Source organism: Catharus ustulatus, chromosome 9, assembly GCF_009819885.2.
Source record: "Catharus ustulatus isolate bCatUst1 chromosome 9, bCatUst1.pri.v2, whole genome shotgun sequence".
Taxonomy (NCBI): domain Eukaryota; kingdom Metazoa; phylum Chordata; class Aves; order Passeriformes; family Turdidae; genus Catharus; species Catharus ustulatus.
This window is the reverse complement of record NC_046229.1, coordinates 1090613-1112037: the sequence shown is the minus strand read 5'-3', so window position 1 is coordinate 1112037 and position 21425 is coordinate 1090613. Positions and strand designations below refer to the sequence as shown.

At 49.5% G+C, this 21425-nt stretch overlaps 1 protein-coding gene across 1 annotated transcript; it reads right to left on the bottom strand.

The window, feature by feature from the left end:
- Window position 1: 1 nt before the first annotated feature.
- Window positions 2-21224, bottom strand: LOC117000258 (retinoid isomerohydrolase). Its single transcript, XM_042779577.1, is given in 24 exon segments — window positions 2-837; window positions 1225-1336; window positions 1419-1543; window positions 1546-1723; window positions 2828-2957; window positions 3748-3887; window positions 3979-4111; window positions 4295-4376; window positions 4622-4769; window positions 5207-5348; window positions 5441-5548; window positions 5938-6088; window positions 6382-6464; window positions 9390-9523; window positions 11212-11397; window positions 11584-11760; window positions 12398-12570; window positions 14464-14604; window positions 15290-15337; window positions 15742-15872; window positions 16230-16348; window positions 16950-17085; window positions 20187-20452; window positions 21188-21224. Coding segments are annotated over 23 exon segments (3162 nt in total). The 5' UTR covers window positions 20420-20452; window positions 21188-21224; the 3' UTR covers window positions 2-685.
- Window positions 21225-21425: the final 201 nt, after the last annotated feature.

Here is a 21425-nt window from a genome sequence, read left to right as displayed (position 1 = left end):
ATCTGATGGCAGAAAGTTTTTATTTTCAACAACAGCCTCTTTTAACATCAGCTGAAAGTTCATTTTGGGAGCAGGAAGGATTAAGCTGAACATCTGTAGCACTCTAAGGAAGCACAGTCAGCCCAAGGGGTAACAATTGCTTGATTTTTTCATGTCCATTTTTAACATGAAATCCAGAAATCAAGGAAGTGCACTTGGACAAAAGAAAGAGCAAAGAGCAAACACACAAGGGAAGGTGTGCAGTTTGCAGCCTGGGTGAAGAACAAAACTCTGCCTGGGATTCCCAAAGCAGCAAAAGCTCCACTCTTGAGGATTGCTCTGAGGAAACTACAGCAATGATGTTTAAAATGATGTTTAAATTCAAATCCTTCAGCATAGGCTGAAGCACAGAGGTTACTCTCTGCTCTTTCAGCTTCTTTCACTCTGCTGCAGCTACAAAGTTTAATTTTGCATAAACAGAACCTCTCCACCACCCCAGACTTGTGGCCTAGCTAGAAACGATACCGAAGGGTGCTGTGCAATTAAAAAATACCTGATTAACCATTCTGAAGAATCATTGACACGACTGAACTGCCTGAAGTGAGTTAAGCAGCCCCACAAATGCTGTGGAAGGAGTTTGGGTCACCTGCAAACGGAGACTGCACCTTCAGGGAGCTGCCAGGAGCCCGGCCCTGTGTGGGTGTGCTCACGCTCTCTTGAAGAGCCCATGGAATGTCACGGGAATGTTCACCTCCACCTCGGCCCGGGCCACCTCGCTCATGTCTTTGGCGTTGAGGATGAGGAGGAAGGCGGGCTTGGGGCCCGCCCCCGGGCTGATCACGATGCTCAGCACCACCCCTGCAAGGTGAGAACACCGTGGGTGTGGGATGTGTCTGACCCGGCTGGGCAAGGGGAGAGCAGCTCTGGGCACCAGAAATGCTGGGAGGCTGCCCAGGGAGCTGGGGAAATGTCCAAGGCCAGCTTCAGGGCTTAGAGCAACCTGGGACAGTGGAAGGTGTCCATGGCCATGGCAGGGGATGGAACAGGATGAGTTTGAAGGTCTCTCCCAACCCAAAAATTTCATTATTCTGGTTTTAGCTTCCCTGTGTTCCCTGAGAAATTTCCCACCAGTGTTAGGACTGTCCCATCTCATCTGGGAGCTGCCTGCAGGCTCTGCCCTGCCCAGCTGTGCCCAGCCCTTCCCAGTCCCAATCCCAATGCCAATCCCACCAACCCCAGCATTACCATCATCTTCCTCCAGAGCATCCGGGTGGGAAACGAAGATGGGCTCCGACGGGTACGCATCGGGCTCCTGCCACACCCACGTCTCCTTGGTTTTGACATTCAGCTTGCAGAGCTAGAGGAGGGGACACACAAAACCACAGAGCTCAGAAATAATTCCTGGTTGTCCCCACATTGCCCTGTTGGCTGATAGTTACCCTGTCTGGGACAAAGTGGTTCAGCCCCAGCCCGTAGGTGTACGTGTACGGCTTCCCACCGTACTTCCTGTAGTTGATCTGGGGGAATTCAAAGGCTGCAAGGAAAAATAAATACAGAAATGCAGATGGTTGGTGGTGTGCAGGCAGCACCTGGCTGCTGTGCCCTGGGGGAGCTGGGGTGTCCTTGTACCGTGCCGTGGCCCTGAGAAAATCACCTCTGGCTCCAGCCAGATGGTCTCGTCACTGCGCAGCGTGGCTGTGGCTGTGGTGTAGGGCAGGGTGACCAGGTTCTTCCCTGTGTCAGCCTGTGACAAAGAGAAAGAAACACCCAGAGATTGGAGAGAAGTTTCAGTGTGTCTGCACAGAACTGCAGCAAACACGGGGCAGGGAAGGCTCTCAGAGCCTCAGCGAGCAGCAGGAGGCGGTGCTGCCGTGCCTGGCAGTGCTGCAGGAGCTCTCCTGTTCCTCAGCCCAAACAAACCTCCCTCCCTGCTGAAGGCATGCAGGGGTTCATTCAGCTCTGCCACATGGGCTAGCACTCCTCACTGGATGCACAGCCCAGTGAGCTCCCTGAGAGGCTGGGCTGTCCTGCATCCCTGGCCCAGCCTCACCACGAGCAGGGTCATGGAAAGGAACCCAGCAGAGAGCTCAGTCTGTGCCAGGCTGGCAGCTCCAGGGACCTCACACCAAGGGCTGCAGGATTTTACCAACGTGCTTGGGCTGTGGCTGCTCCCCTCTGTGCTGTGAGCACATCCAGGATCAGCTGCTGCCCCACAGCTCTGCCATCAACAGTGACTGATGGGGGCATCAAAGAGTTTGGGATGAAAGGGACCTTAGAGCTCATCTCATTTGCCTCACCATGGGCAGGGACACCTTCCCCTAGACCAGCTGCTCAGAGCTCAGAGCTCCATCCAGCCCAGCCTTGGACACTTCCTCAGAGCTCAGAGCTCCATCCAGCCCAGCCTTGGACACTTCCTCAGAGCTCAGAGCTCCATCCAGCCCAGCCCAACCTCAGACACTTCCTCAGAGCTCAGAGCTCCATCCAGCCCAACCTTGGACACTTCCTCAGAGCTCAGAGCTCCATCCAGCCCAGCCTTGGACACTTCCTCAGAGCTCAGAGCTCCATCCAGCCCAGCCTTGGACACTTCCTCAGAGCTCAGAGCTCCATCCAGCCCAACCTTGGACACTTCCTCAGAGCTCCATCCAGCCCAGCCTTGGACACTTCCAGGGATGGGGCAACCACAACCTCTCTTGGCAGCCATATAAACAAACCCGAAAAACACTGACCAGCTGAAGAAACTCTAAAATCTCTCTGAAGGCTCACACCTCAGGTTTGCCCTGTGAATGAGCAGGTTGAATTTGGAGCAGCTGGGGCAGGAGGGCAGCCAGGGGAGGAGCAGCAGCTGTACCTTGTCGATGCTCAGGGGCAGGACGTATCTGCGGGCCTCGGGCTGCGGCGCCTTCTCCGCCTGCCGCTTCACCTCGTCCCAGTTGGCCCGGAGGTTGGCCAGGTACAGGTAGTTGTAAACAAACTCAAACCTGCACAAACAGCAGCACAGAAACACAGCTGGCCTTTCAAGTGTAGGTGGGTTTTTTTTTCCTAAAATTCACTGAAGAATGGTTTGGGTTGGGAGGGGCCTTAATGTTTATCTCAGCCCCTGCCGTGGCAGGGACAAATTCCACTGTGCCAGGCTGGCCTTGGGCACTGCCAGGAGCAAAACAGAGTGAGACACAAGCCCAGGCCAGCTCCTCAGCAGAGCTGAGCTGTGTGTGAACCCAGCCCTGTCAGGAAAACCCAGCAACTGCTGGTGCTCAACACAAGCACAGGAAGGGGCTTGGAGCAGCCTGGGACAGGGGGAGGTGTTTGGAGTGAGTTTTATGGTCCCTTCCAACCCAAAGCAGCCTGGAATTCTGTGATTCTGTGCCAGGACCAGCTCAGGGTGTCCTGGGTATGCAGCCAACACAGGGCTGAGCTTCATCATTTCAGTGCCACACTTCTGTGTTTACATGAAGAGCAGCATTCAAGCCTCACACACACCCTGCTCACTGCAGCCCCAGGAGCCAGGATAGCATCAACCCTTCACCAGTCACTAACATTTCTTAAAGATAAAAGTAAATAAAAGATAAAAATAATTTTTTCCTGGAAGATGAGTGTCAGGCAGGCTCCCTGCAGCTCTGGAGAGCTCAGTGCTGTGTAGTCTACATGTCACCACGTGTTAAATGTTCAGTGGGCTGGAAGTGTCAGAGGCCCCAGCAGGGATGTGCCAGGGCAGGGAGTGCTGTGTGGGGTGCAGGGGGAGCTGTGATGCCCAGGCAGCCTTGGCCTCACCCCTTCCAGGTGCACAGGTCCACGATCAGGAACCCGTTGTCCTCGTAGGTGTTGATGTGGTGGAAGAGGTTGAAGGCCGAGGTGCGGTACTTGAGGTTGAGGAGTCTGCCTTTCTTCTTCTCTGCCACGTGGAGCCACACCTGGGAACAGCCAGCAGCTGGGCTTAGGCTCAGGGAAATGCAGGTGAAGCCAGGGGACCTGCCAGCCCAGCCCAGCCCAGCCCATCCTTACCCCCATGGTCTCGTTGGACTCGAAGCAGTCCATGTAGTTGGCTCCCCAAAGGCTCCAGGAGGAGAGGAACTTGAGGAGGTTGATTTTCACTGGGGTCTCCACAAACACAATGTAGTTTGGGGTCAGCCCAAAGCTGTTGGGAAAGGCAGGGCAGCACATCAGGCTGATCAGTTTGGACAAAAACCATGGAGCTGCTCCTCTTAAACACATGGATCATCGCTCAAAATGAACCAGATTTTGGTTAATCACCTAAATTTCATTGGTGATTATGTGTGAGAACCAGTCCCTGGTTCCAGCTGACCCCATGCAATGTTACCTGTGGACATAGGAGGGCTTAAACCTGTCACTGCAGGGGAACTGCACCACCACCTCCGACTTGTTCATGGGGTCTTCCTTGTCTGGAACGGGACAGGTGAGAGGTTATGGGGGTCTCACCCACCCTTGGTCTGTACTCACAGCATCTACCCAGCAAATCCCTGCCTTTAACACAAAATTTGACATTTAGAAGCCACCTGGAAGTGATTTAAATACAACATTAAAAAAAAAAAGGGATCTAAAGGAGCTTGGAGAAAAGCTAACGCAATGACAAAATGATTCGTAAGGGAAAAGTTTCCCAGCTGGCTCAGAGGTGGGATTGACTGACCTGCCTGCAGAGGAGGAATCCTGATGATGTTGTAGGCCAGGGCAAAGTTCTTGCCAAAGCAATTGCCAATGTTGTAAACGGTGCCATCGTTCTCAATGTGGGGATGAGCTGTTGCCCCATTGACAGACACATATTTACAGAGATCCACCTGGAGAACAGCAGGGACACTCAGGAGCTGCCCTGGCAGCAGCTGGGAAGGCACAAGCTCTGTGAGGTGCTGGGAGTCAATCCATCCTTGCTCTGCATGTGGGAAGCTCCTCTCAAAGTTTGCAGTTGAGCTCTGATTTGCAAACTCCAACCCAAACGTGAAGATGCTTCAGGAGCTGGAGCCCCCCTGCCATGGGAGAGCTGGGGATGTTCAGCAGGAGAAGGGAAAGTTCAGGGGGGACCCTTCCAGTGCCCAAAGGGGCTCCAGGAGAGCTGGACAGGGACTGGGGACAGGGATGGACACTGGGACAGGGGAGGTGTCCCCATGGCAGGGGTGGCACTGGGTGGGATTTAAAATCCCTGCCAGCCCAAGCCATTCTGTGACTCCATGATTGCCGTTTCAGTTTCACTCCACACCTCTCCCAGCCCAGGACAAACCTGCTTGATGGTCTCCAGGGTGTCTGGGTTAATCCTGGTGATGAAGTTGGTCTCAGTGCAGGCATAGTAATCCTCCCCCACGGGGTAGACGTTCACCAGGGCGTTATCCGTCACCTCCACACCTTTGAAGTAGGAGAAAAACCTGAGCAGAGAAAACCAACAGGCAGTCAGGGGCTCCTGAGGAGCACAGGCTCCGTGGGACATGGCAGCAGTGTCTGTGGCACCCTGAGGTACCTGGAGAAGATGTTCTTGCAGGGGTCAGGGTAGGCATAGGTGCCAAACTCCGTGATCACGATCCTCTTCTCCGTCATGGCTCGCACGTAGGCGTCAGTCCTGACAAACCTGGCAGGGCCAGGAGGAGACATCTGTCACAGGTAGTGCAGTAAATACAAACACTCCCCAGCAGGCTGGGCAGTAAATACAAACATCCCTTTGGTGAGCCTCAGGGGAGCTCTGGGAGCTCCCCACAACCTCAGATTGCATCTGGAGCTGGGTGTGACTGCTAGAGCTGAGTGCAGTCACAGTGAGCAGTGTGTCCCACAGGCACAGCCTGTCCCAGCACTGCACACGAGGTAATGCTTCCTTCTGTGTCCCCAGCACTGCACACGAGGTAATGCTTCCTTCTGTGTCCCCAGCACTGCACACGAGGTAATGCTTCCTTCTGTGCTCCCAGCACTCCACACAAACCAATGCTCCCTTCTGTGCTCCTTTTTCTTGGCAAACTGCAGTACCTTCGGTGGTAGGTGACATGCCCCTCCTTGAAGTCAAACTTGTGCAGCAGTGCCTGGCCATCGAAGAGGTGGTAGAAGGGCTCAGAGCCCACCTCAAACAGGCCAGGACCACATCTCAGGAGGCTTCCTCGGAGCCAGGTGGGAATCCTGCCTGTGGGAGAGGCAGCCTTGGGATGGGCACGGCAAATCACACCAAGGAAAATCAAAACTTCAACTCATTTGCTGATTAAACTTAGTGTTTCAACACACATGAGCTTTCTGAGCTCTGATTTCTTCCCCTCCTCACCTGGTGTACACTGAGACATTCAGTGGTGAGGTGTCTAAAGAGTTCCCCACCCGAGCTGACCTCTCTGTAGCCCAGATCAGCAGCCCTGGGAGCTCCTTGGGAAGCCCCTGAGCTGCAGGAACAAAGGGGAGCAGCAGGAGATGAGGCCCCAGACCGACCTGTGACGTGGGCAGTCACGGGAGAGGACAGCTCCTCCACGGTCTCAAAGAGCTTCTTGTAGCCTCCAGCAGGATGCTCCACCCTGGAAGGGCACAGCAGGGTGAGCCTGGGCAGGGGCAGAGCTGGGAGCCCCTGCAGGGAGGGTGGATCCTTCTGGATGGAATGATCTGGGACTTGTAAGGAACTTGAGGGAGGAAGGAGAAGCAGCATTCCGTGGGAAGAGGCTCTGAGGCTCCAAACAGCTACTGAGAGCTGTCCTGGGCACAAGGAGGGACAGGGACAGCAAGGGGACATCCCACACTGCAGCACAACAAACCCAAATGAGCAGAAAGCAAAATCCAGCTTGTAGCTCCCAGCTCTTGGAAGAGTTTGGGGGTTTTTTTGGTTTTTGTTTTTTTTTTTTTTTAGCAAAGATTTGTTGGATTCCAATTTTATCTGCTGCAAAGCCCATGAAGACACAGCAGGCACAGGCTGGAGAGCTCTGCCCAGAGCAGCTGGGGCTGTCCCTGGATCCCTGGCAGTGTCCCAGGCCAGGCTGGACAGGGCTTGGAGCAGCCTGGGACAGTGGGAGTGTCCCTGCCATGGCAGGGGTGACACTGGGAGGGCTTTGAGGTCCTTCCAACCCAAACCATCCCAGAACTCCACGATTCTACTCCAAATTCTGGTCAATCCTCTGGGACCTGGAGCTGAGCCTGTTCCCCCAGCCCAGACCCACCCCTTGGCTGGGATGTGCCTGCATGGACACAGGGAGAGCTCCCCCTCCTCCTGCCCCCAACCCCAGGCAGGCTCCATCTCCATCCTGAGAGCAGCCTCAGCAATACTCACTGGCTGTACATCCTCCTGCTGAGGGCCTGAGCCTGCAGAGCCAAGCACAGAGCCAGGGCTCTGCTGGGTATTTATGGGGTGTGAGCCCTACCCAGGGCAGCCCCATCCCAAAACAGCCCCCACCAATGAGAGCACCCTGGGAACAGAGCTGGCTTTCAGCACCAAAATCCTCCCCTGGCTTTGGGAGCTTTTGTCCTGCTGCTCACACAAAAAGGGGCTTTCACTGTTTTCCTGAGACCTAAATTCTTCCCAAGCAGAAGTGATTACAAAGAAAAAAAAACCCAGGGAGGAGTGAAACGGAGCTGGAGCTGTGCCAGGAGCACTCAGCTCTGCAGGGACCATCCTGGCTCCTCCAGAGCCTCACCCAGGAGAGATGTGACACTGGGGACACCAGGAGAGGAGAAAATGCCAGTGGCAAACATCAAGGAAACTCCTGAGCTGGAAGAACTGACAGCATCACTGATCCAGCCCCTGGCCCTGCCCAGACACCCAAAATCCCACCCTGGGCATCCCTGGCAGTGCTGCCCAAACTCCTGGAGCAGCCTTGGGGCTGGGACCATGCCCATTTTACCCTCTGGGGGTAAAACCTTCCCCAAAACCCAACCTAAACCCTCCTGCCACAGCTCCAGCCCCTCCCTGGGTTCCTGTCCCTGCCCCAGGAGCAGAGATTGGAGCTGCAGCCCCTCAGGTCTCCCCTCAGCTCCTCCAGACTCAGCATTAGGAACCTCCCCTTGTAAGAGCCAGAATTTATGAAAAGAGCAGCAGTGCACAGAGTAATCTCAAACATGAACAGGATAAAAAGTCCCTGCTGTACTTAGGCAGAAGTTGAAGGTGTTTATCACCACCTCCTCCCAGGCAGAAGGAAACAGCTCCAGGGATCCAGAGTGGGGTGAAGGGACAGGAGCCATGGAACAGCCCCTGCTCCCTTTGCTGCTACACCTGAGGCTTGGCTTCCTGCCCTGCCTTTGTTCCTTTGCTCCCCCTTTCAAGGCAGTTTCCACCTGGACAGGGGTTCATTTAAGGCTTCTCACAGAAAAACCAGGAGGCTGCACTGAGATCTTGATTGAGGCCTCCCATTAACCCTTTCTATTGAAAAACCTTAATTATAATTCCTCTGTTTATTCCCATTTCAGTTAAGTTCTGTCAAAACCTTAGAAGGGAACATTAAATAACCTGGATCAAGAACTGGGAATAATGAGGGCAGGCCTTTGAAAGCCAAATCCTGGGAAATGTGAGCTTCTCACCTAATAAGTTACTTAACTGGAACACTACATAAACAAAGCATTTATGCAACCTGGAATGGGGTAGGAGCACTGGAAACAAGTTCAGGCAGGTGCTGAGTGTTGGAGTTTGTTGGTTACAGATGTTCTGGGGAGCAACAGCTGCCCTGAAAGCACAAAGTTCCCCAGAAGAATCATTACTACAGGGTAAAATCAGGTCAATTTGGGTATTTTATTTATAAAATCTTTTTTAAGGGAAAATTACTGTACCCTGTTCTCATTTCATGGATCATCCATCACTCCTGTTTTGAGAATCACACCAACAGATCCAAAATGAGTTTATCCCATGAAAGTGTCAGAAATACACTTCAAGTCTTTTAATATAAATAAATATCCAAAAGCTGATGAGGGTTTTACAGATGATATGGACAGAAACATGTATGCAGTGAGATAATCATTTATTCATGGTGAACTGGCTCTCCTGGCCTGAACTCATAGAAACTCCTCTGTTTAAAGACAAACATTTTGAGAATAGAAAAGGCACTTAGTCACAACACATACACACCTAAAAACTACAATAAATGGCACAAATTCCTCATCAGACATTTAAAGGTTATAATAAGAGGCAGGTCATTAGTTTCCCATTAAAAAAACCCATATATAAATTTTTGGTTGGCAACAGCTTTACGTGTACTTTCACATTTTCCTACTCTGATATATTGCAATAATTTGTAAACAGATAAATATTTTTCTTTTAGAAGTTATTGCAAAGTATCTGCACCAAAAATAAAAATTAAAATAACAAACAACAAAAGGTATTTTGGCACCTTCCAGCACATTGTCCATGTAAACATTTCCTCCTCCTGCAGCACAGCCACCACCAAGCTCCTGCAGCAATTCCTTTGGTGAATCCCTCAGAGCTGCAGCAGGGAGAAGTGGCTCAGGTGAGGTGGAATCAATACCTGAGGCTGTGGAATTTGGCTTTCCTGAGGCTCAGCATGGGCTGTTTGATGGTGGGTTTGTTCTCCAGGAGCAGCGCTTCCGACGCCGTGCTGGGGAACCTGCTGCTGTAGATGTGGGGATATTCCTTCTGGAACTGCAGCACAGTGACAAACAGGGACAAACAGTGACAAACAGGGACAGCCACACCCCACAGACAGCTCCAGCAATTCCCTCCTCCAGGAGCTCCCTGGGTAAATGTGTTTTACCAGCAGGAGCCAGGACTCAGCCTGTTTTGGAAGGGATCTCCAGGAAAGCTTTCCCTGATTCCATGGAAATGGAAATACCTGCAAGCAGAGCAGGGATTTGGACATTTTGCCTGGTTCCCCTGCAAGGCTTTAGGAAGGGATGAAAAACTATAAATAGATCTGAATATGAGCCAAACCTTCCCACTGATGGATTCAAACCACCTTTGTAACTCCTGGGGTTGACACAATTGGGACCTCACCCTCTAGAATGTGCCACGAATTTGGCTTTTCCCAAGGATTCCTTTTCCCAAGGATTCCCTTTTCCCAAGGATTCCCAACATCTCCCATGGAGCAGAATGTGTCCAGCAGGCCCAGGAGCACCTCCAGTCCTGGCATCACTTTTGGGCCCCCATTTCCTTCCCCCCCTTTGCCCTGCTGCTGTGAACCATTTCTTACTCCTCACTTACTCCAAGCTTTAATCAATTAACCATTCTTCTTTACACCCAGGAGTTTTGATGGTGTTGAACCAAACCAGACTCACTTTTAGAAACCCAGAAAGTTTCCACAACACACATGAAGTCAGAGCTGCAGCAGGGGCACCAAAACCAAGTGTGGCTGCCCTGAAAAGCTGCTTGTTCAAATGGGAGTCACAAGACTTGCTTAGGAGATTCCAGGACAAGTACAGAACTATTCCATTGGGCAGAAAGATTTGCCAAAGGAAAGAAAAACCCTCCAGGATTAAATCCTGCCAGAATTGCTGTGTTTTAGTACTACTGTTAGGCAAGTTGTTGGTAGGCCAGAGAAGTGCAAGATAATCTTGAGCACTGTAAATGTTACAAAACACAAAGCCAAGGCCACCAAAAGAATGTTTCAGGATTGTCAACACAGAGAGTTTGGTCTCTTAAAGCCAAAAATTATTGTTTTTAACACCTATTGAATTTAACCCCAGCTGTGGCATGGTAATGGTGACTTGGAATCCAAGCTGCAATTCCATCAGGAATCACTGAATGCAGAGCAGGAGCTCCAGCAGAATGGTTTGATCCTGGTTTTACACCACTGCTGCCAGTCAGAGGCTGGATTATTATGGAGTGGTTTGGATTGGAAGGGACCTTAAATCCCTTTCAGTGCCACCCCTGCCATGGCAGGGACACCTCCCATTGACCCTGCTCCAAACCCAGTGTCCAGCCTGGCCTTGGGCACTGTCAGGGATGTGACAGCCACAGCTGCTCTGGGAATTCCACCCCAGCCCCTTCCACCCTCCCAGGGAACAATCCCACCCATCCCTGCCCTCTGGGAATCCATTCCCTGTGTCCTGTCCCTCCATCCTTGTCCCCAGTCCCTCTGCAGCTCTCCTGGATCCCTTCAGGCCCTGCCAGGGGCTCTGAGCTCTCTCTGGATCCTCCTCCTCTCCAGCTCTCCCAGCCTGGCTCCATGGATGCAGCATTAAAAACCATCTTTAAAATGCCAAGCAGAGCACATGAAGCACTCAAAAGCCCTTGAGCACAAAAATTTCTCAGCACATTCTGCTCCTCTCCTGCCCCAGCTCTGGTGCTTGAGCCCTTCCCTCCCAAAGGCACTGCAGAAGATGAAAACTCACCTGTTTTAACTTTTTCTTTTTGTCCTTCACAGAGAGGTTTTTATCCTTGATGATGTTCTCCAGCAGCTCTGCCACTGCAGCCTGTGAGGTGGAGACCTTTTGTTCTTCAAACTCCTGAGGAGTGATTTGTTTGCAGTAGGAATAAGTTGGCAAGATGGCACAAATTTCTTCTTTTTCCTGTTTGCACTGGAAGAAAAAAGGCTCTGCATGAACTCAACTGATTCTGTACTGTCTGAGTAAGTACCTAATAACCAGCACACCCACCCACAAGCTGCACAACATTAATATCTGTGCATTCACAATGGCCTGGGTTCATCTGCACGTTCCCAACTCCAGAAACAGCAATTCCAGATGAATGTGAACTGCTCTCACCTGAGCCACCTTCAGGCTCTGCAGGTGACCCTGCACAGCAGCCTGCAGCTGGGCTGGCACCTGGAATATCTCCTGCTGATGGTCCATCAGGAAGGACACCAGGTGTGTGGAGAGGAGCTCATCCAGCTCCTCCTCCTCTGCACAGCGCAGGACACAGCGGGAAAACGTCTGGATCAGCTGCAAAAGTTCAGCACAGCTTCAGTGGCTAAAACTGGCATTTGTTCCCCTCCTCTGCACTCCACACAGCAGCACAAATCCTCCAACACCAACTTCCAAGTGTGGGCACACAAGGAGGGATGTCATCCTTGTTTCCTCGTGTGAATTAAAGGAATTTCTTTGGAATTGAACAGCACTTTCAATTAAAAATACATATTGGAAAAAAGCAGCAGCAGAAAAAGGCTTCACCTACAGAAAAATGAACATTTTTATAGAAGTGTAGAACAGAATCCTGGAATGGTTTGGGGAAGGGACACCTTCCCCCATCCCAGGCTGCTCCCAGCCCTGTCCCTGTTCCAGGGATAGCCACAGCTGCTCTGGGCACTTGTGCCAGAGCCTCCCCTCCCTCTGAGTAAAGAATTTATCCCTACTTCTAATCCAAACCTAAATCTTCAACTGGTCATCTTGAGACAAGTGAGGTGATTAAAACCTGCAGAGCCAACCTAAGCCAGACCTAACTCACACCAAGAGCCAGGTTTAAACTGGAATGAGCTGGGCTTTAACCCTCCAGAACCAAACCAGTGTGAGATTCTAAATAGGTGAACAATCAGACTGAGAAATCCTCTGCATTAAGAAGAGTTTTTTTTCCTTCTCTCACCAAGGTCCTGGTGCCCATGGCATCGTGCAGCCTTGGCATATCAACATTGCCACTGATCCTGGCCATCATCCTGAGCAGCAGCTGCAGCTTCCTGCGCTGCGCCGGGGGCAGCAGCAAACAGCAGATCTGCAGGGCTTCCACTGCAATTCTCTCCAGGTGAGGCTGCAGCAGATCTGCAAGTTAACCACAGAGACAGCTGGCATTAAGATCTGAAGCAGCTTCCAGCTTATTTTTAGCTCAGTGCTGCAGATTTCTTATTTTTCAGTGTGATTATTTGTGTTTCACAGAAATCACAGAAGAGAATGTACAGGCCTTTGTGTGGTCATCTTCAGCTTCCTCCTTATGCTGCAATTAGGACCACAATACAATTAAGGAATGACACTAGTTATTCCCAGAAAATAACAATTTACAGAACAGAAAAAGACATCTCCAACAGGTGTGTGCAGATCACTTACCTGAGCAAAAGGCCAATTACTGCCACAGCAAGCTCATACTCCAGAGATACCACACACAGTGTTAGCAGAGCTGCAGCAGTTTAAACAACTCAGCCAGCAGATTTCTTTTAAACCCCCACACCCCCATGCTCTGTGCCTATCCCCAAAGCTAGCAAGAGTGCAGAGGTGAGGGAAGCAGGGATTAGTGAGGCCACACAAGGCAGTGAACATGCTGCAGAGAGCCCTTACTTGTGGCAGCCAGCACACAGGGGGAGGGGGGCACAGAGCCTTCTGCCAGTGCTGTGCTGCTCCTGCTCCTGCACAGCCTCCTTTGGCTGCTGATGGCCCAGCCCCCAGTCCTGCTGGCCACCGAGGGGCTGATGGCCCAGCCCCCAGTCCTGCTGGCCACCGAGGGGCTGATGGCCCAGCCCCCAGTCCTGCTGGCCACCGAGGGGCTGATGGCCCAGCCCCCAGTCCTGCTGGCCACCGAGGGGCTGCCTTTTCCTTGCCCCCAGGGCTGCACTGTGATCTCAGCGCTGGGTCTGTTGATGGCACTGCAGCTCCTGGAGCTCCTCCTGCTCAGCAGGCTCAGAGTTCCCCGGGCTCCATCACCCCACAGCTCCTCTCCCCAGGGAGATGGGGCAGGCACTGTCCTCAGGCTGTGCCTCTGGGTTTGAGCTGAGCTGGCCCAGCCCAGCTCCAGCCCTGAGGTCACTCTCTGCTCCTCCAGCAGTTCTCCACTTCTCCTGCTGCTGCTCACAGCACCTCCCCTGATGGGAGCACATCCTCTTTTATTACACACACTTGAAGCAGCAGCTCCAATTCTCTCCAAGGAGTAACACCTTGTCCTAACTGCTCCAGGTGGCTCCTGGCCATTCCTGAATCCTGCAAGATTGTGGCAGCTCCCTCCCATCAGGTTCCCAGCACTCCCTTGCTGACGTGGCAGCTTGTGCTGCTGCCGTTTCTTTCCATGTTGGTTTTGGGCTCCCAGCTCTTCTGAGGAAAACCTGGAAGCTTCTCCTTCCTCCTTCTCATCAGGCCTTTTGGGGAGCAGGCTTAGGAGAAGACACTCAGTGGACTTGAAAGAGTTCAAGTGAAGAGTTTTTGAAGGCTGAGGGTCACATTTCTCCTCTTGGACAGAACGTTTTCCACTGCCCAGACCAGGAATTTGGATGTAGCCACACATAACTATCAGGAAATGAAAGAGATGTTAAAGATGCAAGTGGTATGAAAATGAACCAGTTCAGAGAGCTGCTAACTGGGCAGACAGACAACAAAGCTAAGATATTAATTAAGATATTAATTGAGAAGACTTTAGTCCAGTCCCAAAGCAATTTAACAAGGTCATTGCAACCAACATGCAAGAACAAAGCCAGGTAACACTGCAACAGTGAGGAGCAGGCAGAACAAGCACATCTTGGCAAGTTTTTGTTATTGGATATTTAGAATGTGAGCTGAAACAGCAATTTAAATGGGAAATCATGAGGCAGAACTACATTTGAATTGACACTAATTCAGAATGGAGCAGTGATGATCCTCCTCAGATTGGAGCTCCCACACAGATCACGGAGCCAAGCTCTGCTTTGAATCACATTTGTCCCCTAGCTGATCTGTTTCTAAATTCATACATACCTAAGATATTAACAAAGAGATCATAGTATTCAAAAGTAAGCAATGGCTCAGGAAGGCTGAGAAAATAATCAGCAACTGTTCTGAACACGTCCCGCTCAAAGCCACTGTAGGTGGCTTGGCTCATGTCATTGTTCCTGGGCCCTGAAAAGAGGGGAAGAAAGGAAATTCACACCAAAAATCCACAATCCCATAGAAAAGAAAATTTTCAAGATCAGCCTGAACTTATTCTTGTTTCACAAGCAGAGAATCCTATCAGCAATCCACAAATATTGTATTTGGCACAATCTGTAAGCAAAAGCAGCCCAAGAGATTGCAGGCAGCCACTGAGGAGCTGTGCTCACTTCTGTTCCACACCAAGAAAACACATAAAGAAAAATTAATCCATGGCCTTTAGAGGTTCCTCAGCAAAATAAAAACCAACCCTCAGTATCCCTTCATTTCCAAAGCACAGTGATCCCAGTTCCCCCACAGGGAGTTCAAGCTCCTGGAGCAAAAGGAAGCCCAGCACATGGAAAACAAGCTCATGATCTCTGGTTTCATTTGAGAGGAACTGATCTAATTAATTGATAGTTGATTGTTTAAAAACCAAAGCAAGTTGATCTCCCCAGTTTAATATCAAGTGGAGGAAATGTTTTGGTCCAGCAAAAAGCCAGGGGCTGGAAAAGCAAAGTTCCTTTCACTGCTGAAAATCTGCACTGGAGGAAACCACCCACAGCTTTTGCCCAGTTTCTGAACTGAAACATCACAGCTGATTTCACACACACAAATATTCCCCTTCAACTCTCCAAAGAGGTTTCTGGAACTAAAAAGCTCCTCAGTGACTTACAGTGGGCCAGGCACTTCATGGCTGACAGCACCCAGTGAGGGAGGTCTTCTGAAATGCAAACAGACAAATGCACCATTTAGCCATGAGCCCAAATAATTAACAACTAATTATGGCTCACACGTATTCAGTAATGCTTCAAGTACAAAATCAAATTTCAATCTGGTTTTAAATACTGCTACATGTGTAATTTTGGTAGGATAAAGGGGAGTAAATTCAAGCTGAAGGTGGGCAGGGTTAGATGGGATATTGGGAAGGAATTTTTGGCTGGGATGGAATTCCCAGAGCAGCTGTGGCTGCTCCATCCCTGGAGAGGGGAAGTGTCCCTGCCATGGCAGGGGAGGGATGGGATTTAAATCCCTGAGCTGTGCTTTGAGGAAAACAACAGAGTGTGAAACAGATTCATTATTATTTCTAAATAAAGAATTTTTAAGCAAATCTAGGGAAGGAAACACCTGCTTTGTCCTGCAGGATCACCACCCCGTGCTTGCTGGTGTTGCTCATGTTGTACATGACAAACTCAGGGATGATCTGGGCTGGCTGCAGAACCTCCTCCAACGAGGGCACTCCCAAAATGGTTTGTAAACTGGGGGAGGAAGAGAGCAAAGATTTGCAAGGGATGAAGGAAAAGATCTATTAATCTATGATCTATTCAAAAACTCTTGGAGAGCTGAAGTGCTGTTTGAGGACAACCTGAGGACATTTTAATCTGGGACAAACAGCAACAATCAGCAAGGAAGAACACAAAAAAACACATTTCAGCACCAGCACAGCATCAGAAATTCCTGAAATGCAACAATCCAAAGTTAATACACAGATTAGACAATCTGTGTAAACTACAGAAAATATATTCAACTTAAATCACAGTTTTAAAAATTAAAACCAAATCACAAAAGCTGTTTCCCAGGGAATGAGAAGGTGCTGGCTGTGATTCCTCACTCACTGGATCTGGATGATATTTCTCCAAGTTTCTTGCACATCTTCCTGGCTTATTTCCCTCCTTTGCAGGGTGTCTTCCTTCTTTTCCTCTGTTCCATCAGCTTTTGGTCTTGCTAAGTTTTCCTGAAAATGAGTGGTTTATACTGTAAGATAAACAAGACTTAAGGCAATTAAAAATAGGAGAAAATTGGAATGAAAAGAACAGGGCATTCTGTGGAACATTAAATTTCACCTGCAGCCTCAGCACTGAAATGGAAGCACACAACTAAAAAGAAATAAAATTTAAAAAACCCTGATCAATCCAAAACCAGCAATTTAAAATGTAAAAACTCCTCAAATCCAGATGTATTAATATGTGAATTTTCCTCCTTTAGGACTAGAACCTAAATTCAGAATTTATGCACACAAATCTCAACTGAACCAAGGGATTCCATGTTTTCCCAAAAGATTAAATTAAATTAAATTTCAACAAGGCCATTATTGTGCAGATCATTTCTAGGACTTCACCTTTCAAATTCCTTAGCAGGGATAATTCTGCACTGAGACAAAACAAAGAAAACCCAAACCAAAATAAAAACCCCTCTCATATATTTCTTAATGTTTCTCAATTCCTGTAAGTCCAAACTATTTTTTGTTAAGGGAAGGTGCCACAACAGAGCAGTGCCATTGTTTTTAAAGAACAAAGACAATACAAGTGCAGTGCTGTAAGGACAGAAGTTGTTACCAGAGACTGCAGGATCCCCTGTTTTTTCTTCTTGGCGGAACTGGGCAGTTTAAAAAGTTTTCCTTTGTCTCCAGAGTTTTCCAAGTTCTCCCTTGGTGGGCTGGGTAGAGGTTTGACTGGAGATGTTGGAGGAAATCTGTAATGAATGGGAGAGATGTGAAATACATTCAGAACTGATCTGTAATGACATCAATGACTTGACAAAACAAAACCTCTGATTCCACACCGGTGTGACTCTGAGATTGACTTATAAAAATGAAAACAGATTTTTTGTTAATTTATCAGATGATAAATTAGCTCTGGGCTGTTTCTCTTGATGCCAAAGCCAAGCTGCAGATGTTGGCACAGCCTGAGCCCAGGATGTGAGAAGTGAGGCTCATTAATACCTTTAATTTCAGAGCTCTTTGGCTCTGTTTCCCACTCAGACTTTGTGTGAAAGCTCCAAGAGAAGCAAAGGCAGCAGGCAGCTCCCACAGAACACCCCTGGCCTCACTCCAAAGCACAGAGTGAGGTTTGTGCTCCAGCAAAAACCTCAGGCAGACAAAGGCAGGGACACACACCAGTGAAATCAAACACCCAGGGCAGCAAAATCAACTCCAAATCAACTTTTTGTCCAACAAGCTCAACCCAGAGCAAGGGATTTCTGCAAATTTGAGCAATTTTAAATGAAATTCTCAACCACTTATTTTTTAATTATATTAAAGTTATAAGTACACATTATATTATTGGCTTTTTGGAAATATTCAAATAAATGCTGCATGTGTAATGGAGAATAATTTGCTGTGTGAATATAGCTTCTTTTAGTTGTTATTAACAACACTTAGAAATAGTAGTGTGATAAATGCATTTTTTTTAGTATAATATGGTGAAAAGCTTTTGTTTATGTAACAAACTCAGAGCAGTAAAAAGATAATCAGGAAATTCTTCACATTCTTAGATTATCCCATCTAGATAAAGACAAAAGCAACAAACACCAAAATTCCAAGAAAAAGATTTACTGACCTCTGTAATCAAGGAGTGCATGGAGAAGAAAAAAAAAAAAGTAAAAATGTTGATTTACAAGTTGAAGGGAGTGATTTTGAATTAAAAGAACTCAAAAGAAAGGAAATTTAGAATTTAACATAAAGGTCCATGAATATGCAACATGTTCCTGCATATGAACATGCAGTTATGAAATGTTCTCTGAGTTAAGGAGTGCACAGACAGGAAGGAGCCACAAGGAAATAAAAAAATAAAAAGGTAAAAAAGTTGATTTACAAGTTGGGGGGTTGATTGTGAATAATGCACAGGTCCATGAATAAACAACAGGCTGAAGCATTTATGAGGAGTTCTGAGTTAAGGAGAGCTCTTGGTGGAATGCCAGCACCCAAACATAACAACCTTTTGCTTTATTATCTTTTATTAAACTTTTTAAAAAATCTACCAGGAAACCAAACCTCATTTATACTTATTATTATATGAATATACGAACCATATGAACTTTTAATATATGTACTTATATATATTTTATACATATATATATATATGAACTATATGAATTTTCATGGCACGCTACCTGTACAGGGCACCGTTGTCCCCCAGATCCTCGTGTCCCCCCCTGCCCCTGATGTCCTCAATAAAATATAAACTATATGAACATATTATTTATGAACAATTTCCAGCTGATGCTACCTGTACAGGACATCATTGTCCTCCAGCCGCTCGTGCCCCCATCTGTCCTTGATGTCCTCGATGAATATAAAGTTCATATAAACTGTATGAACTTATTATTTATGAACATATTTATTATTTACTGTCAGTTTTCAGCTGACAGTACCTGTACAGGGCACTGTTGTCCTCCAGATCCTTGTGTCCCCATCTGCCCCTAATGTCCTTGATGAATATATAAACTATATGATATATGGACTATATAAAATTATTATTTATGAACAATTTCCAGCTGACATTACCTGTACAGGGCCCCGTTGTCCTCCAGATCCTCATGTCCCCCCCTGCCCCTGATGAATATATGAACTATATGAACTTATTATTTATGAACAGTTTTTAGCTGACAGTACTTGTACAGGGCATCATTGTCCTCCAGATCCTCATGTCCCCACCTGCCCTGATATCCTCAATGAATACATAAACTATATGATATACAAGCTATATGAACTCATTATTTATGAAAAATTTCCAGCTGACTGTACCTGTACAGGGCATCATTGTCCTCCAGCTGCTCGTGTCCCCACCTGCCCCTGATATCCTCGATGAATATATAAACTATATGATATATGAACTATAAGAAATTATTATTTATGAACAATTTTCAGCTGACACTACCTGTACAGGGCCCTGTTGTCCTCCAGATCCTCATCTCCCCACCTGCCCCTGATATCCTCAATGAATATATAAACTATATGATATATGAACTATATGAACTTATTATTTATGAACAATTTCTACCTGATACTACCTGTACAGGGCATCATTGTCCTCCAGATCCTCGTGTCCCCACCTGCCCTTGATGTCCTCGATGAATATATGAGCTATATGAACTTATTTATGACATGAACAATTTCCACCTGATGCTACCTGTACAGGGCACTGTTGTCCTCCAGCCGCTCGTGTCCCCACCTGCCCTGATATCCTCAATGAATATATAAACTATATGATATATGAACTATATGAACTTATCATTTATGAACAATTCCCAGCTGACGTTACCTGTACAGGGCACCGTTGTCCTCCAGATCCTTGTCCTCCTACTGGCCCCTGATGTCCTCGATGAATATGTAAACTATATGATATATAAACTACATGAACTTATTATTTATGAACAATTTCCAGCTGACAGTACCTGAACAGAGCCTCGTTGTCCTCCAGCTGCTCGTGTCCCCATTGGCCCTTGATGTCCTCAATGAATATATAAACTATATGATATACAAACTATATGAAATTATTATTTATGAACTATTTCCAGCTGACAGTACCTGTACAGGGCACTGTTGTCCTCCAGATCCTCATGTCCCCACCTGCCCTGATATCCTGAATGAATACATAAACTATATGATATACAAGCTATGTGAAATTATTATTTATGAACAATTCCCAGCTGACGTTACCTGTACAGGGCATCATTGTCCTCCAGCCGCTCGTGTCCCCACTGGCCACGGATGTCCTCGACTATTATATAAACTATATGATACATGAACTATATGAACTCATTATTTATGAACAATTCCCAGCTGACGTTACCTGTACAGGGCCCCGTTGTCCTCCAGCCGCTCGTGCCCCCAGCTGCCCCTGATGTCCTCGATGATGTGGTTCTTGAGGAACTTGCGCAGCAGCTGCACCGTCTGCTGCCGGCTGACGTCGGGCCCGAAGCTGCGGTGCGCTCGGAGCTCCCGGTGCAGCCAGTCCGCGGCCTCGGCCGCCGTGAAGCAGCGCCCGTGCGAGCGCAGCCGCTGCCGGTGCCGCCGCAGGGGCATCCCCGCGCGGAAATAGCGCGTCAGCTCGTTCCACTGCGGGCACACGGGCATCGCGATAGCGGCGGAGTCGTGACAGGGGGGCGGCACTGAGTGCCCGCGTGTCGCGACAGAAGGGTGTTAACAGGGCGGAGGGAGGGCAGGGCGTGGGAGGTATTCATGTACAATATAGGGGAGTCCTATGTCGCGACAGAGCGCAGCAGGATGCCAGGGCACCCGTATATCATGGGGTGACCCTGAGCAGCCCATGTCGCGACAGAGCGCAGCAGGATGCCAGGGCACCCATATATCACGAAGTGACCCCGAGCAGCCCATGTCGTGACAGAGGGCAGGGGGGGTCCCAGGACACCCATGTATCACGGGGTGTCCCCGAGCAGCCAATGTCGCGACAGAGAACGGCGCGTCCCAGGGCTCCCCCATGTGGCGATAGCGGGCAGGGCGTCCCCGAGCACCGGCACACCGAGAAAACAGACACGGGGCAGGAGGGCGCCGGGAACCACGTGTCGTGACAGGGAGCGGGGGATCCTACAGCCCCCACGTGTCGCGACAGGGAGAAGGGGGTGTCCCTGAGCACCGTCACGACAGCAGGTAGGGGGGTCCCTGAGCACCCAGATGTCGCGGCAGCGGGCACGGCGCATCCCCAAGCGCCGCTCTGTCGCGACAGCAATCCCGACGGCACAGCCACCTCCCATCCCGCAGCGGTGCCATGAGCACCCCGCTCCCTCCAGCAGCCGCGCTCCCGGGTCCCGCCCGGCCCCGCTCGGTGCTCACCAGCCTCGTGGCTCGGTACGGCCCGGGCTCCGCTCCCAGCCCCGCTCCCGGTCCCGGCTCCGCTCCCGGCCCGGCCATGGCGGCCCCTCAGGCGGGGAGCACAGCGCCCCCTGCCGGCCCCGCCGCCCCCTAACGGCCGCGGCCGCCCCGCCGTTCGAATCCGCCGCCGGCCGCTGATTGGCCGAGACGGGCGCACGCGCGCGTGACGTCACGCGCTGGGCGGGGCTGAGGGACGCTG